The 16,410-nt window shown below is 37.9% G+C and overlaps 1 protein-coding gene across 2 annotated transcripts in view; it reads left to right on the forward strand.

The window, feature by feature from the left end:
• The window catches only part of pde1a (phosphodiesterase 1A, calmodulin-dependent), a 103,167-nt gene that overhangs the window by 6,301 nt on the left and 80,456 nt on the right, over positions 1-16,410 (forward strand). For both annotated transcript variants that reach the window (XM_089133379.1, XM_039683491.2), the window contains exon 2: positions 12,537-12,669. In XM_089133379.1, coding sequence (XP_088989505.1) covers positions 12,537-12,669 — 133 coding nt within the window. The remainder of the gene's footprint in view (positions 1-12,536; positions 12,670-16,410) is intronic.

Genomic DNA, 16,410 nt, shown 5'->3' on the forward strand with positions numbered 1-16,410 from the left:
ACAATGCAAGATTGGGACTACATGTTTGACATAGTACAGAGATGGCATATCTGAAAACAGTCAAATTTGTCACTTGCCACTATAGGGGACATTTTCAGCCATTTTGCTAACATCCACCGCTAATTTACCCATTTATTATACCACTCAAATTGCTTCAATTACATGCCCTATTAACAAACCCTGCCCTCTAGAGACATGATGTCATGTTAGCAAATCAGAACATGTAAAAGTCATTGAGCAAGAGAGCATTTCTGATTGTCTTAAAAGGTTAAGTGGTTATTATTTGCCGTTTACAGAGTCTAGCGCTGTCACAGAGACATATGCTACATCTTTTAGTCAGTTAGGTGTGCTAAAATAGCGCCTGTCCAATTCAGTGAGCAGCACAGTTCACACAGAATACATATTTGTGTACCACTGCATTTCATTAAAATAGTTTTCTGTGTGAACATTCTCTACTTTGTCTGTTGTTTCATGTCTCACGGCATGTTTTACGGTTTTATGATCTCTTTATGAACTTTTTTTAAGTGTCAAAGTGGTAGTTGCTTAGTTGTCAATGGAGGGACAGAAAGCGTTGTCTCAAGATGTAGGAAAGTCACACGGGTTTGGAACAACGTTTGGAACAACCCTTTAACTAAACCCCAAAAATATTTTGTTACTTGAAATAAAATAAACTTTAACTTAAATAAAATATAAAAACTTAAACTTATTTTATTTCAGCTAGTTGAAAAGGCAACATTGTTCACCAAGAACGATAACAATGATAGCATCCACAGAGCACACTATTATTCTGTTTATTATTAGTGCACATTGTTATTTTTGTTGTCTGCTGGTTTAAATTCTCCACCTCTTTAAAGCGTGATGTATTCTTATTGGCTGTCAATGTTTTTTATCATTCATCAGCTGGAAAAAAATCTTCCTGAAAGTGATTTTTGACAATATCATTCCTCTGTGTTGTTATTGTTATGGGCGTGGTGTGGCGTGGACAGCTATTCTTTTTTATTTAGAATGATATTTAGAATTATATCTTTATCGTCATTGTTACAGTTGCGATTTCTTAAAGGTGCCATATGGAATAATTGAGGTAAAAATATCAAAAAAATGAGCTACACGCATCAAAAGAATGAGAAGAAATAAGTGCAATGATGTCATTAAAAAACTGACAAGTTATAGTGCTGCCGAGATATAAACCTAAATTAGCATGCTAAATTACTAGCCCCGGCCCGGCAGGTGTCGTAATACCAGTTCCGGCCATGGGAGGCGGTATGCGGGCGGGCAACGTTACCACCAGCCAAACTGCAGTACACGAGTGAGTCGCGCTCCCGCCGGCTTGTGGGCGTACTTGAACCTGATGTCAATCGTCTGGAAAGTACAGCCCACTACTACATTTCAGTTCAGGGAAGAGTTCAAAAAATGATTGGTCGACATTATGCATGAGGAATACATTTTGTTAAGTTGTAACATACTGCATCTTTCAACAGTGTTCGGGTTCTTTTTCCATTAGTAGTAGAGATGATCGGTTCACGTTCACTAGGGATCTGTGGTGTAACATGTACAAGCGCAAAAACGCTATTTATTCTTTGAATTGCATAAAAAAAAATTGACAGAATCTGAGAGCTTAACTAACCTGCTTGCTAAGTGTCAATTGCGTGTGTCTCACGGTGAATTCGTTAAAGGGTTAGTTCACCCAAAAATAAAAATTAAGTCATTAATTACTCACCCCCATGCTGTACCAACCCCGTAAGACCTTCGTTCATCTTCGGAACACAAATAAATATATTTTTGATTGAATCTGAGAGCTAGATCAGTCCTAGATAGACTGCCTAAGGGACTGGCTCTTGACGGCCCATAAAGTCATTAAAGAAAAGGTTTAAATATTCCATGTGCCTACAGCGGCTCAATTATAAGTTTATCAAGCGACGAGACTACTTTTTGTGCGAAAAAAACATAAATAATGACTTTATTCCACTATTCCATTACTTCCTTATGGGCGCATGCGCGAGAACTGAGACGAGGACGTTCTCATTCGTCTACTTCTTGTTACGGGCTGCTCACCGCTTAGGAGTTTTACCGCCCCCTACCGTATAAGATGATGTGCTGATATAGCTGGAAGCGCAAAACTTTCTGTTTACAAGCAGAGGAAGATGCGCGCTGTACATACGCTTTTCAATTTGCGTATTTTCCGCACTATAAGGTGCACTTAAAAGCCTTTAATCTTCTCAAAAAACGACAGTGTTCCTTATAATCCGGAGCGCCTTATATATGGATCATCATTTTATACGGTAGGTGGCGGTAAAACTCCTGAGCAGTGAGCAGCCGGTAACAAGAAGTAGATGAAGGAGAACGTCCTCGTCTCAGTTCTCGCGCATGCGCCCATAAGGAAGTAATGGAATAGTGGAATAAAGTCGTTATTTTTTTTTTCGCATAAAAAGTAGTCTCGTCGCTTGATAAACTTATAATTGAGCCGCTGAAGGCACATGGAATATTTAAACCTTTTCTTTAATGACCTTATGGGCCGTCAAGAGCCAGTCCCTTAGGCAGTCTATGTAGGACTGATCTAGCTCTCAGATTCAATCAAAAATATCTTTATTTGTGAAGATAAACGAAGGTCTTACGGGGTTGGAACAGCATGGGGGTGAGTAATTAATGACTTAATTTTCATTTTTGGGTGAACTAACCCTTTAAGAGTTGGGAGCTCTGAATGGCGCTAGCTTGATCAACATCAGCGAATGCTGTCTGTCAAATTAATTCAAACGAACAATAAAAGTGTAATATGAACAAAAAGAATACCATAAACTTCAAATAATTGCCCAAGCTTTTATTTTCCCATATCGTCGAAATGCACCAGCTTGTTTTTGAGACAGGCGTCTATGAGGCGGTCTTCATCATTTAGTGTTGAGATGTTGTTCATTGAGTCTCTGATCTCTAAAAATCTCCAAATGCTCCACGTGAAACTGCGGTCTTCCAACCTTTTACTATCATGTCAAATGATTTGAATAACATGCGCGATGGTAGGAGCACAACTCATTTTCTGGAGGTATACTGCCCCCATCTGTTATGGAATCTGGAGTAGGATTTGATTTATTATGTCAGATGGCACCTTTAAGTGTTTTGGAAACTGAAAGAAATACAGAAATGATTAAATGGCTGAGCTAACCCTATATTTATCTGTCAAACAATTTACTGGCCAGTGGCCACCATAAAAGAGCAGCTCTAGGCTTTGGGCCAGGTCAGCCCCCTTTAATCGGTGTGCAGTCTATCATCGCTCTAAAGATGGGAGTGTGATTTTTACTGATGAATCGTGCTAGATATAGCATTTGACATTTGAGCCTATTGAATCATGAGAGGAACATCTACTCACCTTGAGATGATCCGTGATAATGCATTCATTAAATTGATTGCTTTTCCTCCCTTTTCCAGACTTTTGTAATATCGTTTTCCTTGAAGGATGTGTGATGTAAGATCAAAGATTGTTTTTAAACATAGAAATGGATTAAGGCAAATTTCCATCAGTCCAACAATAGAAAAATAGTCAGACAGGAATTATAGCACAAGGTGAAGCCCAATCAACAAAATAAAGGCTGCCTATCCATATACGGATGATTTATCCTTTCAGGAAAAGGAAATTGGGCTCATTGTAGCGTGTATAAATCCGGATTTATTTCCTTAATGAATTGCTGAGGTATAATGAAACACTCTGTGAGTTGATTAATATCTGTCTCCAAATGCCTGGTGTCAATCTCAGATATTCAAAGTTAAAAAACAGCTTTTTCTTTTGAGGGCGGCACTTGCATGCTGCTTTCCCTGTTTAATCAGGTGTGTAAGCATGATTCATGCCTTTTGTCGCAATAACTAGTGCCAGCATTTAAAAATAGTTACGTAATGGTTATGCAATGCTTAATTTTTATGTAATTCAGACACACTTGGGCCAAGCTCATGCTTTTTTTTTTCTTCTAAAACAATTAGAAACTCTTGTAATATTTCTCTTTCATGATAAATAGGTTTCAAATATTTCTGTTAAGCTTTCTTGCCAGAGTGACTTACACTCACCTAAAGGATTATTAGGAACACTATACTAATAGTGTGTTTGACCTCCTTTCGCCTTCAGAACTGCCTTAATTCTACGTGGCATTAATTCAACAAGGTGCTGAAAGCATTCTTTAGAAAAGTTGGCCCAAATTTATAGGATAGCATCTTGATGGAGTTTTGTGGGACGCACATCCAGCCAGGGCATGAAGCTCCCGTTCCACCACATCCCAAAGATGCTTTATTGGGTTGAGATCTGGTGACTGTGGGGGCCGTTTTAGTACCGTGAACTCATTGTCATGTTCAAGAAACTAATTTGAAATGATTCAAGCTTTGTGACATGGTGCATTATCCTGCTGGAAGTAGCCATCAGAGGATAGGTACATGGCGGCAATAAAGAGATGGACATGTTCAGAAACAATGCTCAGGTAGGCCGTGGCATTTAAACGATGTAAAATTGGCACTAAGGGGCCTAAAGTGTGCCAAGAAAACATCCCCCACACCATTACACCACCACCACCAGTCTGCACAGTGGTAACAAGGCATGATGGATCCATGTTCTCATTCTGTTTACGCCAAATTCTGACTCTATCTGAATATCTCTACAGAAATCGAGACTCATCAGACCAGGCAACATTTTTTCCATACTGACACCAACAACCATGCCACACTCAATCACCTTTCTTTCCCATTCTGACATTCAGTTTGGAGTTCAGGTGATTGTCTTGACCAGGACCACACCCCTAAATGCATTGAAGCAACTGCCAATGTGATTGGTTGATTAGATAATTGCATTAATGAGACTTCGTCATTTTCATATTCTAGTAGGAATATGAGTCTGAAACTGCTTCATTGGGCTTTGATTATGAGGCGTGTCTTAACCGAACCAGGAAAAAAAAAACTCTGTACTCAATTGGATAGTCGGTACGTAGACCTACAACCAATCAGAGCAACGCAGTAAGGCAACTACTTTGCATTTCACAGTTGTCAACAGAACTTACTTATTTTAGAAGTAAAATAACGAGTGTTGCTTCTTTTACTTGGTCCTCCATGAGTGCGACCAAAGGAGAAACCACAACGACCACAGGCTTTTCATTACATCCCATCTTCTTAGCGACCATCGGAGCCAGCTGATAAGTTACACTTTTGCCGAATCATGTAGGAAGGACGGCAAAAATATCTTTCCGATCGACAAATGCCTTGATTGCAGTTTTCTGTTCGTCTATTAAAATTAATGCGCTGTCGATTTATTTTACAACAGACGTGGCAGCGGAATCTATACATCTCAGTTCTCCAGCTGCAGTCATCTCTGAGGGAAACCAGTTAAGCGCTCTTTGATAACGTGATGATTACGTCCCTGCAGATCATCTGTCCATCATTGTATAAAGCCCGCCCTGGCAATTTGATTGGCCCGAACATTTTTTGCCTGATCATAATTACTCCTCAATGGATCGAGTCCAGACCCAAGTTCCCGACCAAAAAATTTTGTGGGCGGAGTTCGGGCTGGCATCCAGGCTAGAGAAATTGAACAGGTGTTCCTAATAATCCTTTCGGTGAGTGTATATGAAAGTGCTAATTCGGACTAGTCTATATATTGAATATATATTTTGTAAAATATTCAGAATAACTTTGCTGTCAAAATAAAATTAAGCAACATGATTTTTGTTTGGCTATTTGACTAAAATGGTAAGAAACACATGACAGAAAACAAATATAGTTAAAGAAGAATTTCTACATTAATTGAGCCAATTAATTGTTTATTTCGTTTTTTAAAGACAATCAGTTTGCATGTTTTATTAATTTTTCATCCATCCATCCATCCATCCATGTCTTGAAAATAACCCTGAACATTCTTAGAAACCATTCAAGCATACCTAGTGTATGCAACAGCATGGCGACACCTTAGCAACCTACTCGAAACACTCCAGCAACCACACAAACTAAGCAGGCTGAGCATTGTCTACCAGGCCAGGCGGAAACATAGATGTCTAGTGCCAGAGTTTGTCACATGGCTTTGAGTCAGTGCCAGTGAGCAATGAGGAACATGATTATAATGACAATAGATGAGCTTTCCAATTAGATCTCTATTTTTGCACTGGCAGAAGTGAGGTATTACATCCCTAATGTGTCATATTTTATTCAAGACCTATAACTTCTCTATAGCTTCAATTTGAGAGCGGATGCTATTAATCAGACATTTGACAAGGTGTAGTATATTTAGACAATTATATTCCAGTCCTGTTCTATTAACAAAGAGAACCTGGTCTTCATCAATCAAGGTTCCTTAGAGGTCTTCAGTGTTGAACAGCATTTTTGGTCTGAGTCTGTGTCATGTCTTTCTGTGTTTACAGATTATAGTCCGGTTGTGACTGTCCTGTTCCCTACTGTAGCTTCACTATGTGGTGCTAATGAAGGCCATTAACACATGCCACAGCAGCTACACACACACACACACACACACAGAGAGAGAGAGAGAGTCTCAAATGCACTGCAGAAAACAGTCTTTAGCTTGGAGATCTGTCTGTAGTGTAAGAACTTATAAGAATGGCCTTTGTATTACTGACAGGGCATTGGACATGACCTCTACAGAGAATAGTGTAATCAACTCCTGAAGGTGTTGTATGATATCTTTGGAAGAACTTGACCTGATGAAATAAAGTAAAGATGTATTTAGTTATTTTTTGGAATAAAAATAACTAGATCTGTACATATTTTCTGAAGAAAATGCAACCACCACATTGAGATGTTGCATGATTTAAGATTTTTTTTTTTCAAAATAAGAATTTGTTCCCTCGTTTTAGTAAATCATGGCCATGTCAAACGAATTCATCCCTCGTCTTGATCTAACTAAAACAAGGGAACGATTATTATTACAACGTGGCCACGATGTAGTAAACCGAGGGAATATGCCCTGTTTACACGAGAACGCTCGCGGGTGAAAACGTAAAAATATTTTATCGGATGTGCCTTTCGTTTACACAGCGACGGCGTTTTTGAGGCTCAAAAACGCAAAAAAGTGAAACCACCCCCAAGAGTGGAAATCTTAAAAACACTCCACCGCCGCGTTCCCGTGTAAACGGTAAAAACGCAAAAGTCTGCTTGACAGTGAAAGTTGTACGCAGGCACGTGGACTTGGTGTTGTTGTAGTATGCACTCCTAGCCGCTTGAAGTGCATACTACATTGAATTTCACACACTTTTGCGCCTCCATTTGCACGCGGATTTCTCACACAAAACGCTCGTCTAAACGCAGAATAAAAAAAGATGACGCAACGCCACTTTTGCGTTTTCTCTTTAGAAACATTTCCGTGTAAACATAGCCTAATTATTATATCGCGCACACAATTAACTTAAAACGAGGGAACAAATTAGTCAAATGTGCTGATGTATTTGTAAGTTGTGGGAACGAATTGTTAATTCGTAGCCGTGATATGAAAATGTTTCCCCCGCATGTCATGTGCGTGGTGCTCTGTCTGTACTATACAAACAAATGTAGAACTGAATTGAAAATGATTATTTTAAGGTTTATACATTATGCCTAACATTACTCAATAAACGTCACAAGCAATACTTTCAAATATTTTAATATTACTTTCCATTTTTATATTTTAAAATGTAATTTATTCATGTGAGGCCTATGATTATTCAGAAATCATTCCAATATCCAGATTTACTGCTCAAATTATTATCGGTTCTCAATTATAAATGGTTTTAAATGTTTTATTATTATCAATGCATACATCAAAACATACATCACGAAATTTCTCTATAGCATCTGTACTGAATGGACTCATACTGTGAGTAACAGGCGTGATGTTTCTATCAAATCCACTGAAGTGTAACCATCTGGCCGTAGCAGAGAGACTCACACACCTCAAATCACCCAGGCTGGGAACTGCGACTGATGGCTGACGTTTCATGAAAAAGTGCATAAACGTTTCTGTATTCCTTTCATTCCATCAATGAATTATTGAATGTTTTCTCTCAGAGAATGATAAGGAGACACTTTTTCTGGAATGTGTACGTCATTTACTTTTATACAGTGTCTTTTTAAGCACTAGCCCTTATAGATTTCTCTGCTTAGGAGCACATTGGCTGTAATGAAACTCTCATTAAACCTTCAGATTGACTGACTTTGTTGCTCTTAGCAGTCCTTGGGTCAAAAACAAGAGTTTGGGGTAAATTAACCCTTTAAGTTCAGCTGATCTTGACATGAAAAACAATTCTCAGTGTCAACTCAAACATACAGCTCTACTTGTTGCTTGAACTTGAGTAGGTCCTAGGTCGTAAGCCATGGTCGAAAGCCAGCCACTGACTGGATTCATACTTTAACTTTGTGTGATCATGCGAGTACATTCATAATTAACTCCACATTTGAATGCTTTTACTGGATAACCATAAAACCATTGCACTTTTTTGAGCCTTGAAAGGATTTTCTTGAGTGTCTGTTGCTCTTCTTTTCCATGGTAACGTAAAACATGTTCTCACTGGTCTGATTGAACTGCCACGAGTAAAAATCAAATTTCCTGCCAACAGTCTGCAATACCTAGACACCTCTTCTTTCCCCACAACTGTGAATTATTATCAAAAAAAGGGTGAATTTACAGCCTTAATGTATCGCATACACAAAAGGATTTGTGTGAATCAGCTAAGGCACAATTTTCATTACATAATACTCAGTACGACTCACCAGCCAGAGTCCCATGGAAAACAGAAAAAGCTCACACCTTCCTTTATTACAATATAATTTAATAATAATTATCTTTAAAAAAAATATACAATAATTAGCAGCACATTGCGGCAGGCTTAATTTGTACAGACACAAATATGCCTGGTGCAGCACTGAACCAGCAGAGATGTAAAGTTAGTTAAGCAATATTATAAGTTAATATTGACATTATATTTTTGACACATTCTTACTAGTTACTGTGCGTTCAAATAGCGCGTCAAATTTGTGCCTACCGAGTTTAGTTACACGCTTAAACACTTTGAATCCATTGAAATCAAGTTTTATGTGATAAAGTATTTGCTTTTAGTTGTGCATTAGAACCACACCAGGCATTTAGTCATATTACAAAATAATTTATTGAAGCATCCAGATACTTCACCACGTGACAGCAGCAAGCATCTAGGCTCCTGATTGGTTAACACGGCACAAATTGACGCCAAAGTTCAGATTTTTCAACTTTGCATCAAACGCATGAATGCACAAAAGCACTTAATAAAATAATTTGCGCATATGTGCCATACTCTCAATTCACCCCGAATTTGTTTTTGTTGAATCAATGCCACGTAGAATTTAGGCAGTTCTGAAGGCAAAAAGGGGTCAAACACAGTATTAGTATGGTGTTCCTAATAATCCTTTAGGTGAGTGTACAGTGTATCCAAATTAATCCATATTGAATCAAATTGCAAGATTGTGAAATGAAATCAAATCAAAGTGTGTGTGACCTAGAACTAGAGGTGTGTGATTTCAATGCAGCCACTCACATGTTTTTTTTTCCTGAACTAGCAATTTTTTTCAACAAATCAGTTGAATGAATGATTGAATGACACACTCATTAAGATTAGTTTAGATTTGTTGCAACCTACTGACATAACAATGCAACCACCAGAAAGAAAAATGGCCCATAACACAAGTTGTGTTCCCACCAAGTAATATATTTAGTTTGCCTATTAGGCTGTTTAAACTTGCCATTATATTTACAGAATATGTGGCCACATGTGTATTTTAAAAATGGCTTTGAACATCAATGGTTCAATCAGTTTTTGCAGTTTTTATCACCTGCAGGCTTCAGTACAATTTTCCTGTGAGATGTCAAGCCATTGACCTCAGCTGCAAAAGCTAGTTGGACACAGTTGTTTCTAAAAACGAGAAGTGAAATTTTAATTGAGGCGCTCGCGGTCACACCTGTCACTCGTATGCTGCCACATATACCCCTCAAATAACGCACACACAATCGACCACACTTGTGCATGTAGGCTATTTAGGATGGACCCATGTTTACATATGCAAATATCACTCTTCTGGTCGGTGGTCTGCATCAGCCTCTACTGAAGAGAATTTGTGAGCAATAACATTTGATATTATGGATGAATGGCTTTGCAGGGATTTTTCAGAATGTATCTCTATGGCAACCTGTAAAACCCAATTTCACTGACACGGAATCATAAATTAGGCCGTAATTGTCGTGTCCACCCAACTGCTCTCTCTTACCATATTTAGTCACACATGCTATCACATTCTCACGCTTGTCTCTGTCTTCTCTCTTTCACTTTCCTGTTTTTTTTTTTTTGTTCTTCCTTTCATGTACTGCCATATAAAAAAAAACACTTGAAGCATAATTAGAGGGAAATTGACTAATAAAATGTTCTTACATTTATTTGAAAGCGATGTCTGCATTGTTTTAACGCCTGGTTCAGTTAAGAAAATATGCAAATAAGGTACAAATAGTCCTTTAAATCTTTAAGTCCGTTTAGTTCAATTAATTTCTCCTATCTGGAGTTTCAGGCACACTGAACCTTGAGAGTGTGTCTAAAATAATTCTCTGGGAGATTAATGAATTCCACATCTAAATGCCAATGGAGGGTAATAATTAGAAACTTCAGCAGGACAATTATACATTCTAATTCTAATAGAACGCCATATCGTCATATTTCTCCACCGGCAATGAGGAAATGCGCACAAGTCTTGTTGGAGAGCTTTTAAATACCTTCTGATCACGGTTTGAATTATTGCCTTTAATTTTAACTTCTCACGCAATTTGGTGAAGGCACTTTCAAGAAAAACGAATCACAACACCAACATTTCCGTATTTGATAATACTAGTGAAATTCAATTATTCGTTTTAACATAAATATTATCAAAATAGATTTTATTGCATGCAGCTTTCAAGTGTTTATCAATTAAATAAACATCCCTTTATCAGATTTATAAAAGTAATAAAATAAAGAACAAAGACTATTAATATAAAAGCTAAACATTTCGGTATTTGAGAATAGAAGTGAAATTCAATTATTCGTTTTAACATAAATATTATCAAAATAGATTTTATTGCATGCAGCTTTCAAGTGTTTATCAATTAAATAAACATCCCTTCATCAGATTTATAAAAGCTCAAATCTAATGTTAAACAAGTTATATTATTTTTTTTTTTATAAGTCAATACATCTAATACTGTTAAAAGATTGGTATCTTACTAAAAGTACTAAAATTACGCCTTATTAACACCCCTTAAAGATGAACTGAACTGAAAAATATCGACGTTGAAAACGTGTTGTTTATGACAATTAAAAGTAAATTACACTAAACATTTTTAAAAAATATATATTAATATAGCTTTTTTAAGCAACGCAAAATTGCGCTTGTTAGCGCTGGCAGTTCCGATGACGTCACTGGCATGGTAGGACCCGCGGAACGCCATAGACAACAGCTGTAGGTCCTGTCTACACAGACGAAAATGAGCGCTTTTAACGGCATGGATTACGCATTTGAGCCCGTGAGGGACAGGCCGGTAGTGTCTAACTACCACCACATGGAGGACGATCAGTTTCAGGCTTCACTTGCAGTACAGGATCGTTTGGGGGAAAGTGACTGTGGGCGCGAGCGCTGTGGAGCATAGACACTGAACGGAGACGATCTGTTGCAGAGAGGTCAACATGGACATTTATTGATCGGCGAAAAATGCATCACCATGCACCGTTCATTTCGGATGCTGTTCGGTGAGAGAAACGTGTTGAAGGAGGCTGATGCTGACTCTAATGGATGTCCGAGCTGAGACGCTGGACCGCCCCATAAGTAGCAGGGTATTTTACGAATAGGTGACGGCTTGGCTAACTTGTTACACTTTTCTCAGATTGTTTAGATTAACAGCGTACTGGCAGTTCACTCTATGGGCGAGGGTGCATTTAGGAAGGAGAAAATCCCATCCTTTACAGTGAACTATACATCAGGGATCTTTTCCCCCTCACCCGAATATCAAGGATTCGAGTAACGTTAACGTGATGCATTGAACTTGTAACTTGTGTAAATAAAACATTTCGTGCATTGTCAGACGTTTCATGTACTCATTGACGAAAGTACACATCTCTAAATAGTGTGTCGCTAAAAAATCTGTTTCCTCAGCCATGTCAGCGCGCCTCAGACTGTTTACAAGCTACAGCTGTTCTGCTGGTGCGGGTAGGCAACGGAGTGGCTTACCATGCCAGTGACGTAGTCGAACGTTGAAATCCAACATGGCGGCGCCCGTGTAACAAAAACAACACTTTCAATGTACCATTTAATCCCTTTTAACAAATTCTGCCATTTTAAAAATTGTACCAATGAGAATAAATAAAATACATCTGTTATATCACCTTTTCTCAAATTTCAGTTCAGTTCATCTTTAAACTAATATCATCTGTATAAAGTGTGTTCATGAACATGGAAATGGTTCACGATCGTGGAAATGATTAATGTTTTACGTCGGTCTTCCGTCATGAGAATAATCTAGAACATACTGTGTCTCCCTGCAGGCGACTCTGTGCACTCCATGGTTGCGATGCAGCCTGGCTCTCAAGCCCTCGGGCACAGGTGGGGCTCAGTGAGGGGCCAAAGCCGAGGACTGGCTGGAAGGGACGTGCCTGTGGCCAAAGATCCCAGAATGAGGTAAGAGTCCCCTGAAGGGACCAACTGCCACCAGACGTACATGGCTTGTGCGTTCCCTTACTACCTCACGCTCAAACTGCCATGCCAACCCATCTTTAAGTTTCTTGTGAGGACACCATATGTTGCTTTTGGACAAGTTAATACTCACTTACGGCAAATCACACTTAACTTATTTGCTACATTTTCTTACAACTTACATATCTGCATATCTGTTATTTGCACAGAAATGACAAAATGACACTCACTGCAGACCAAAGCAAGTCATATTATACAGAACAGTAATTACATCTTGAGAGTTATTGCGGTTTTATGGATTGTGGGCGTTTGATGTGTACAACGCCGCAGTTTCTCCATGGTGAAACATTTCAGGTCGCCATAGCAACTCAGAAGACCTTTAACACCTGACGATTGCGCAGAATGTTGACATTCATCAGGGTTTTGTCAATCTCTGGAAATGCACACGTAGGGTTTGGACTGAAGACTCAAGGCATGAGGAAATCCTCCTTTATTAATCAGAATGCATTTTTAAAAGCAAATTAGTTTTTGTGTGAACATTTAGTTGAAATTTGCAGCATAGACATTTCTGAAGAAACACTCTGACGTCTGGGGTCAAAAATACAGAATTTGTATCACTATACTTTGTGTTATATTACCTTGGGAGTAAATGACAAAAAAAACAAGCGTATCGTCAGTTCTGGCTGGTCACGTTAGTCAAGCTCGCATCAGTTGATCCACGTCAACCTATAGGAATATGACGCCTGTTACCACATATATAAACTCCTTCAGTAATATCAACAGCTCCCAGAAATGTGAAAAGAGTCCACATGCTTAATTGGTGCTCAAGAAACATTTCTTCATATTATTATCAATGTTGATAAACGTTTTGCTGCGGGGATAGTTCACTTTGAAATTAATTTTTGATATGTTTTAGCTTACCTCAAGGGCATCCAATATGTAGGTGTCTTTGTTTCCACAGTATTTTCAATTTTGATATTTTTAGGCCAAACTTTTAGGATTTAATGATTTAATCAAAAATTAATTTCAAAGTGAATTATCCCTTTAATATTTTTGTGGAAACTGGGATACATTCTTTTTTGATGAAAATGTGAAATAGAAATCTGTACTGTATATGTATAGAAAATTGTAGCATTATACATGTCTTTACTGTCACTTTTGATCAATTTAATGCATCCGTGCTGAATAAAAATATTAATTTCTGTCCATTGTTTGTACTGACCCTAAACTTTTGAATGGTAATGTACGTATTTGTATTTAACCGAAAAATCTCTAAATCTGCCATGAATCTCATACTTTTAGAAAAGGAGAGATCATGAAATTAGTCTAATGACACACTCTTTAAGATAATTCAATGACCAAATAAAAAGGACATTAAAATCATGTTTTATTTATTATTTATTCTCCGTAAAATCATTGTGAATATTCAATAAATTGCCTTGTACTTCTTTGTATTGTATCCTATAATCATAATATTTTTTTTTTTTTCATGCATACACAATGATTTCAGAGAAGGCCTTTACCTGATTATTGAGTGTCAGGACTGTATAGGACCGGCTCAAAGTCACGTCCCTCATCTCGTTAAAGCATTAATCATGCGTCGAGATGAAAACTGGCCAGAGCTCAAGTGTGAACCGCCTCTGTTTGCATGTTTCTATCTGCCTATAGAGAAAATCTCTGTATGAGTCACTGAAATGACTTAAATTACCATTGCAAATGCAAGAGCTTAAAAATCACAATAATGGGCGACGTTAAGCACTCCAGAAGCAAAGAACAGATACATTCATAAACTGTTTTCATAACAGTGGATATGAACAGCCTAAGAAAGCGAATCCTGCTCAGTGTGCCTACACAGATAATGTAATTGTCTATTAGGGAAATGGTTGGGAGTAATGACACATCATTACAGACATTAGTGTTTCTGATCATCCAGGCTTTGCAAGAATTCAAGTTTTGTGTTCAGACAGAAATAGAAATAGAGAGGATGGAGAAATAGAGAGTCGTTCGTCCGCTTTGTTTGTGATCTGGCTAAAGTCAGACTGATGTGGTTCTGGCAGAATCTGATTACAACCATGCTAATTAAAGTCAGTACAGGCTAAATTAGCCGAGCTGGGCTTGAGTGGCCACAGAACTGACCGTTCCCCTGTGCACTGGGTAACCTCACAACATGCTATTGCTAATGTAGGACAAATTAAGAGGTTGGGAAAGTCTATATCCTAAATTACTCATGCTGCATTAGGCCCCTGTACAATGTGGAGTGGAGTGTGCATGGCCTAATGGCCTACCGGGAATGACATCATCCATTTGGGTGACATCATTATAGCTTGAGATTCCTCTGTTAGACTGAGATGTCCCGATAATTCCTAAAATGAAGAAAATTGTAACAAATAAAGATGTATTTTATTTTCACTGTAAAAAAAAAGAAGAAGATTTTTTCAAGTTGTAAATAAAACAAAGATTTACTGAGTTTAGATTTTCTACTTCAAAATTTCGAGTTGAACACAACGTATTACTTGCCTTTTCTGTATAATTATTTGTGAAATTGACTAGCAATTTCAAGGTAAATCCTATTTTTAATAATATTAATATTTAATATTTAAAGTGGTTATATATTTGTTTACAGATGAAGAAAGGTGGGTAGATAAGCACTCTTATGAATGTTTGACGTAACTGACACGTTATTCAATGGCAGCAGTGGTCTAGAAGTTTAGTGTTATTTTGAATAGGGCCTCAATAAATAACTAATGAGACAGAGGTGGAGTCTTCCTGTCTCTTGTTCAATGTGACACAGATCAGAAAAGCATTGAACTTGTGGAGTGACACACAAAAAGCATCTAACAATACACAAGGTTCATCAGTGCACCATTTCAGCCCTGACCTTGGAAAAGCGGAAAAAAACAACAACAACTTAGCATTTGAAGCTGTCATTATAACCTTTTGTACTGCCTCTGGTGCTTTCAATATGTGTCTGTTGGCTTTAATTTGTTTTCCATTTACTTTTTTTTTTCTAAATCTTCAAACTGCGCCTGTAACCAACGGTACCGAGCGTGTCATTTGCATACTCCTGTGAGATTCTGCCGAATGCCCCCACATTCGTGACAATCAGGGTATTTGTTTTTCACTCTTGCTGTCTCCATGTGAGGTATCCATGGTGACAGTCTTTGGCCTCTGCATTAGGCGGTCGGAATAAAGATGTATCATCAGTATCATCGGTTTAATAGTCTCCTGAGACTAGACTGATAAAGTTCCTCTGTGCGTGCTGCTGAAACACTACAAAAGAGATTACTGCATATTACTGGCCTTTATTATCTTTTCCTTATCCTTATAGTGGACACATTGGTCATTTTTTATGCTGTAATTACATTACGTCAATTTATATTACATTTAAATGAATCATTTAGCTGACACTTTTATCTGAAGCGACTTTGAATTGAGGAAAACACAAGCAATGCATCCATATCGTAAACAATATTAGCAGTAATATTGCTCTGAATTTTAAGAGCAAATCAGAGCAGGAGTTTAAAGCTACACTGTGTGATTTTTACCCCCATCTAGTGGTGAAAAGGTATATGACCATCCAGTGAATATTAGTTTCTGTTCCTCTCAATTCCGATTTTGTTTTAACTCGTACGGTGGCCAATGTAGTCCAAGATTAACATGGCTTCCAGTTCGACCTCGTCCATGATTGTTAACTCAAACGTAAACGCGAAAGGCGAAGCTTGAATT

Source organism: Pimephales promelas, chromosome 7 (assembly GCF_988280905.1).
Source record: "Pimephales promelas chromosome 7, fPimPro1.hap1.1, whole genome shotgun sequence".
In the NCBI taxonomy this organism is placed as follows: Eukaryota; Metazoa; Chordata; class Actinopteri; order Cypriniformes; family Leuciscidae; genus Pimephales; species Pimephales promelas.